A 6,924-nucleotide genomic window follows, 5' to 3' on the forward strand; every position below is an offset into this window, starting at 1 on the left:
TGGTCGGTGATTTAGGTAGTTTCCTGTTGTTGGGATCCACCTTTCTCTCGACAGCACGACACTGCCTTCATTACTTCAGTTGAAATCGTCTCCAGGTACCTGGACGCGCGGGGGCCGGTCCGGGCATCTAGGCCCCGGCTGTGCCAGGGCTGCGGTGGCAACCTCGGCTTTTCCCCGCGCAGGAGCCTCCTGCCTGCCTCCTTCCCAACCGGCTGGCCGCATTCCCTACCCCGACCTGGCCCCTGAGCAGGTACAGTCAGGTTAGCTGATTCCTTCGCGGAGGCTGGGGGCGTGGTAGGAATTCTGGGCCCTGGGCCATTCAAGGTCAGGGGCGCACGCTTCTATCTTGCATTGCCCCTGCTGCTGGCCTGCGCCAAGCGCGGGAGAACCCAGCCATTCCCCTGAGAGTCTGGGACCCCCAATGTGGGGGGAAGGGCAGCGAGCTCAGGAAACATCCACACAGCCCCAGCTAGGAGGGGCCGTGAGGACAGGGCCTGGGATCCTGGCCTTGTCACTTACCCTTCTCTGTGTAAGCACGCCCTCTACCAGAAGTCGCCTCTGACTCTTCCTTCTTTCTTTCCCTTCTTCCTTCTTCTTTTCCCCCTTCCACTTTTCTTCTTTGTTCCTTACGTCTTTCTCTTCTTCCATTTTCTATTCCTTTCTTTCATCTTCGATCTCTGTAGGTCCTGTTCTCTTCTCTGTTTCACCCTTTTCGTCTTCTACCCAAATCGGCATTCCGGAGGTGTCCGGTGCTGGTTTGGAGAGAACCTAAGGGGTCCCATGTTTCTCTGTGCGCTCAAGTTGCGGTTGGGGTTCGCCGAGGAAGGGCCCGTGTGGGGCGGCTGTCAAGCGCCGTGGGCCTGGGCCTGGGGTGCTTCTGCACAGACAAGTCCTCGGTTATGATCAAGACTGAGTGGCGGCGGCCTTGCGTTCCTTCTTGGCTGGGTCGGCAACGGCAGCCTGGGAGACCCAACTGTGTGGCGCCCACATTCCGTGGCGCCTTTGTGTGTGCACACCAAGGGCAAGGAGGCTTGCGCCAGTCTCATTGGAGACTCGGGCAGGGACCCAGGCTGAGGCTCACTCAGCCAGGCTCGTGGAGCCTTGGCTCCCCCAAAGGGCTTAGCCTGGAAACTCCTCGGTGACTGTCTAGGCCTACTGGCCGTGTTCCCGCTTTAACCTGTCAGGATGAGGGAGCACCCATAGGGCAAAGCCTTGCAGCTTGCTTGTCAGTGATGCCTATCAGTTTTTAAAATGTGATATGACACTTTGTGGCACTCGGTGCTGGGGAAGGGGGATAAGGGATCTCTTTCCAGCATCAGTCTGTTTCAAATAATTGGGAAAAGGAATCTCAAATTCCAGGGTCATTGGGATACAAGCTTAAGACCTTGCTCTAAGTTGTGGTCTACTGACCAAGACTGGCCTGACCATTTCTAGATGCCCTGTACTGAAAACAACCCTCCTACACACACACACACACACACACACATGCCTTCAGACTTCTGCCCACTGAGAGCTGTGCTTCCTCCCCAGCTCCAGCTGGGGACCCATGAATTGCACAGCCCCCTGCCCTGTTATCTGAAAGCCCAGCACAGCCCATTCCTCTCAGCTCCCTTCTGCCATTTGCCAGACGTGGGTATTGGATTTATTTCCAAGACTGAGATTTTCAAAGAAATCTAAGGCGAGAAGTGATAGTTTGTAATTATACCCGCTTATTATTTCTTTATGTGCCTATACTCCCTTTCACTTCCAAAATAAAAGCAGACTCAGAAGCTTAGATATTCTCTCCCTAAACCCCTGAGCTGAAGGGGAACAATATTTGGTTTTGTGGTGGTGTTTTTTTCCCCTTTCCTCCCTTCTGGGCACCGGTAAGGGCTGCTTAATGCTCAACGCCTGCTAATTATTTGGTAACAGTCCTATTTTAGGGCTAAGGCCATTTGAAGGAACAGACATTTTATTTTAAAAAAAAATACTAATAATGACCGGTGTCTTCTCTGGGTTCAAAAAATAGAAACGGTAGCCTGGCGCGCACAGCTCGTTTGCAGACAATTACAATTAAGGGTGAGAGTTTTTTCCAGAACCAATTTTTCTTGTTGAAAATCTCCGGCGCCCCGCAGACTGCCCGGTATTTCGGACACCTTCGGCTGCAGTGGGGGTGGGGATGGAGGAAGAATTTACAGGGAAAAGAAAATACTAGGGGGGAGGGGGTTGAGGCGGCCGGGATGGGCCACATCGGAGTTCATTGTGTCGGCCACTTCCTTCTTCCTGGCTTAGGCCGAGGAAGGGGCGCCCGTTTGGTCTGCTCCACGGCCTCGCCTCCTCGCTCCCGGGGAGAGCCTGGCATTTGGGGGGTCCCCTTCCTGGGTATAAGGTGTTTTTAGGGGATTGCTAGAGCTATTGGGGAGGAAGGCAAAAATGGAGATGGAAGCGCCCGAGGCCGCCCGCCTTCGCCGCCATGGAAGTGGGCTAATGAGAAACACACTTTCGCAGGCACAGTATTCACACGTGAATTTAATTACCCCGTTTGCAGGAGTCCCTGCTTTCTGTGTGGAATTGGAGTTTTCTTTTCTTTTTTTACTTTCTTTCCAATTAACAGAGAGCTACGGCCTTTTTATCTAAACCACCTCCTTCCCCACGTCTCTGAAAGGTGAGAAAAACCCTCCCTTAACTCAGTAAGGCCCAGGGATGGGATTAAAGTCAATGACCCGTGCCCCTCCTCATTTTAATTTCTAGCCCTGGACTTGAGCTGCAACCGCCTCACTTAGGGCCTTATAACTCTGCCGCGCCGCCCATCCGGGTGGTAACCGAGACGAGGGCCAGGAAGGGGACTGGGAAGGAAGCAACCAACCTCCTTGCCCTGAAGGTTTCATACTGGGCCCTGGGGCCCGCCGCTCCTATGCGGGCTTCCCAGCCACCCAAGCCGCGGGGTCTGCGTTTTCGAACTCGCCTTCTATTAACGCTCTTCCCAGCTCGGGTTCGGGAAGCGGCACGAGGCTTGCAGAGCCAGGATTAGAACCTCCGAGGCCTGGGCGTGGGAATGAGTCTCGGTTCTCATCAGCCTCGGAATCCTGATTCCGCGCTGAGGTGCAGCAGGACTCGCTGGCCGTGCGTGTCCGCGGGGTTCGGGGCCTTGAACGGAGTGCGCAACACAACTAGGCCCGCTCCAGCCCTTCTCCCCGGTGGCTGCTGGCCGCTCCCTCCTTGCCGGCTCCTGGGCTAGGCGCTCGCTGGAGGCGCAACCAACAATTTGGGGACTGTTCGGTGGTCCCGAGCTCCGGTCCGACAGGCTCCGCCGACCCACCCCAAACGGTGCTCCCCTCGGTGGCCCGCGCCTGCCCAGGCGCCTTCCCACGGGGCGGCAGCGGCTGTGTTTGGGACCGAGGCTGCGTTGAATTTGACTTTTTGCGGCCGACCGGGGGTAAACTCGCATCTCCCGGGGACCGCTGGGATTATTTACAGGGAGCTTGCCAACCAAACACAGCAGTCTAATTTAACCTTTCCAAGTCCTCGTAAATTTTTACAGCTGGGAGCCACAGCATGGCAAACGAAACTGTTGGTCGTTCCCGACTTCCTACCAGCCTGTGTGGCTTCTGAAACAATAACTCCTTATGAAATATCATAAATATAGATTTAAATACAGTAGAGCGAGAATGCGATTTGGCCGCTTTTTTATGGCTTCAATTATTGTCTAATTTTATGTGAGGGGCTCCGCTGGCCGCACTCGCACGGGGACCCGCGCCTTCCTGATGGCGTGATTAATTGTGATATAAAATAGTCCGCTTAAGAAGTGTGTGTGTCTGGGGGGTGGGGGGGAGAGGCGGTACAGAGGCAAGGCCAGATTTGATCTTTTAATCTTCGTTGGCCACAATTAAAACAAGCCGGATCGTGGAGCGGCGCGATCCCTTTGCATAAAAACATATGGCTTTTGCTATAAAAATTATGACTGCAAAACACCGGGCCATTAATAGCGTGCGGAGTGATTTACGCGTTATTGTTCTGCTGGGCGGGCACGTGACGCGCGCGGCCAATGGGGGCGCGGGCGCCGGCAACTTATTAGGTGACTGTACTTCCCCCCCACCCCCCTGGTGCCACCAAGTTGTTACATGAAATCTGCAGTTTCATAATTTCCGCGGGTCGGGCCAGGCCGGCCGAGCGCAGGGCACGGCGATGGCCACCACCGGGGCCTTGGGCAACTACTACGTGGACTCGTTCCTTCTGGGCGCCGACGCCGCCGACGAGCTAGGCGCGGGCCGCTACGGGCCGGGGGCTCTGGGCCAGGCCCCCCGGCAGGCGGCCGCGCTGGCCGAGCACCCTGACTTCAGTCCGTGCAGCTTCCAGTCCAAGGCGGCGGTGTTCGGCGCCTCGTGGAATCCGGTGCACGCGGCGGGCGCCAACGCCGTGCCCGCTGCGGTGTATCACCACCATCACCACCACCCTTACGTGCACCCCCAGGCGCCCGTGGCGGCGGCCGCGCCGGACGGCAGGTACATGCGTTCCTGGCTGGAGCCCACGCCCGGTGCACTCTCCTTCGCGGGCTTGCCCTCCAGCCGGCCTTACGGCATTAAACCTGAACCGCTGTCGGCCAGAAGGGGTGACTGTCCCACGCTTGACACTCACACTTTGTCCCTGACTGACTATACTTGTGGTTCTCCTCCAGTTGATAGGGAAAAACAGCCCAGCGAAGGCGCCTTCTCCGAAAGCAATGCTGAGAATGAGAGCGGCGGAGACAAGCCCCCCATCGATCCCAGTAAGTGCCTTCTCCCTCCAGATCGGCCACCACCTCCACGCCGGCCACCTGGATCTGCCGGTCCTCCAGCTTTCTCTGGAGTCTGCTTTCGCCGGCGCTGGGAGCTTCCTGAACGAGGGCCAAGAGCCAGAAATTGTTGTTTGGGACGCCTTGAATGGGGTCTCCAGTCCAGAAAGCAGTGACAAACAGGGCTCCGGGGGGAGGGCTGCCGCGAGAGGGGCGGGGCAGGGCGCTGCCAGCCCAGCCAAGACCCGCTGCCCCTCTCCTTGGCTGCCGAGTCCAGAACAGAGATAGTTTGGGCCGTTCTTCGAGAGCAGCGCGGCGGCGTGAGTCTCTTGTGCAGCTAGATTGTCCCGGAGCGGCGGCAGCAAGGGCAGCGTGGCCCGGGCAGCTAGGGGAGATGGCTGATTCCTTCCACTCCTCGCCGTCAGCCGGTGGTGGCGTAAATCCTGCCAAACACGAGGCTGCAGGCGTCCGCGCCAGGAGGATCCCCATCCCAGATTATGCAAATAACCTGAAGAAGTGATCAACGGCCTTGGGGTGCCGAGGGGCGTCCTGCTGGCCTAAGCTTCCACGACCTTCGAGGGAGATCAAATTAGGAGTGGGAAGCGTACAGGGAAGGTGGAGAGAGGGAAGCAGAGAGCTTCAGTGAAAGAAAAATGTCAATTTTGCTACACTAACAGCAGCAGCATAATCTGCTTCTGCCTGGCAAACTCCATTTCCAAGTTTCATTCTTTACAGAAAGTGAGGGGAGCGGAAGAAAGGAGAGGAGGGACAGGACCGAGGAGGAGGAAGGAGCGCCGCGGAGGGGAGGGGGGCCGAGGTTTTACTGCGTGCAATTGTAAGTGACCGTCCCTGCGTCCGTCTGCCAGGGTTCCATTGTGTCCGAGGCTCCACTGCCTTCCCTAACCAACTCCGCGGCGGCTTGCACTTCGGCCGGCGGGGTAGGGTCCGCAGGAGGTTTCCTACCCCCCAGTTGGGGGGTGCGTCCCTTGTTCTAAACCTGGTATCTCTCTCCCCGACAGATAACCCAGCGGCCAACTGGCTCCACGCGCGCTCCACGCGGAAAAAGCGCTGCCCCTATACAAAACACCAGACGCTGGAACTGGAGAAAGAGTTTCTGTTCAACATGTACCTCACCAGGGACCGCAGATACGAGGTGGCCCGGCTGCTCAATCTCACCGAGAGGCAGGTCAAGATCTGGTTCCAGAACCGGAGGATGAAAATGAAGAAAATCAACAAGGACCGAGCAAAGGACGAATGATGCCGTTCGGTTTCATTTAGAAAAGAGAGCGCGAGCTAGAGAGAAAGAGAAAGGACTGCCCGTCCCCTTTCCCCCTTCTCCCACCCCCCCACCCAGCCTCCACCACCCTGCACAAAGCGGCTCTAAACCCCAGGCCTCATCTCCCCCCTCCCTGGCAAACCCTGCTCAGGCTGGCTCCTTGGCCTGCCGCTTTTATGGAGGAGGTATTGTAAGCTTTCCATTTTCTGTAAGATGAAAACGAGGGGGACGTTTGTGCTGACAGCTGTGTGTGTGAGCATGTATATATATTTTTTTAAAAATCTACCTGTTCCTTACTTAAAGCAAAAGAAAAAAAACTACCTTTTTATAATGCACAACTGTTGACGGTGAGCTGTAGAGTTTTTAGTCTGTGTAGTTAATTTAATTTGCTCTTTGTGCTGCAGAGCGAGTGATCTGCTGAGATACTTGAACATTGTGTTTTATTGTGGTAATTATGTTTTGTGACTCAAACTTCTGTGTTGGGTGACACACCCGTTGTGATTGTGGAAGCTAGAATTCAATTTCAACTCAGGTTGTTTATGAGGGGGGAAAGCAGTTGCATAGAGTATAGCTCTGTAGTGGAATATGTCTTATGACTAGGCTGTTAACCTTGGATTGTAAACTAGCTGTAAGGATTTCCCAGTGAAATAAAATTTTTAAAATAATATAGAAAAGAGTTCTCCCATATGCATAGATTCATGGTTCTTTTCACTTTGGAAATGAAGACATTTTCGTCTCGACATACTCTATAGTCCTATCTTCTCCGTTATGTATATAGTCTATATATTAAAGAAAAAGAACATAATCAGACAAGTTTGAAGATTGTTTTTGCACCAGACAAAGGTGAGAAAATTTGGAGCTATACATATGTGCAGAAGATTACTACCTATGGTTTACG

General features: G+C 54.9%; 1 protein-coding gene across 1 annotated transcript; it reads left to right on the forward strand.

Annotated features, from left to right (window-relative positions):
* Window positions 1-4,164: 4,164 nt before the first annotated feature.
* On the forward strand, window positions 4,165-6,008 carry HOXA9 (homeobox A9). Its single transcript, XM_077162956.1, has 2 exons — window positions 4,165-4,744; window positions 5,770-6,008. The coding sequence occupies exons 1-2, from the start codon at window positions 4,165-4,167 to the stop codon at window positions 6,006-6,008; spliced, it is 819 nt and encodes a 272-aa protein (XP_077019071.1).
* Window positions 6,009-6,924: the final 916 nt, after the last annotated feature.

Source organism: Tamandua tetradactyla, chromosome 1 (genome assembly GCF_023851605.1).
Source record: "Tamandua tetradactyla isolate mTamTet1 chromosome 1, mTamTet1.pri, whole genome shotgun sequence".
In the NCBI taxonomy this organism is placed as follows: domain Eukaryota; kingdom Metazoa; phylum Chordata; class Mammalia; order Pilosa; family Myrmecophagidae; genus Tamandua; species Tamandua tetradactyla.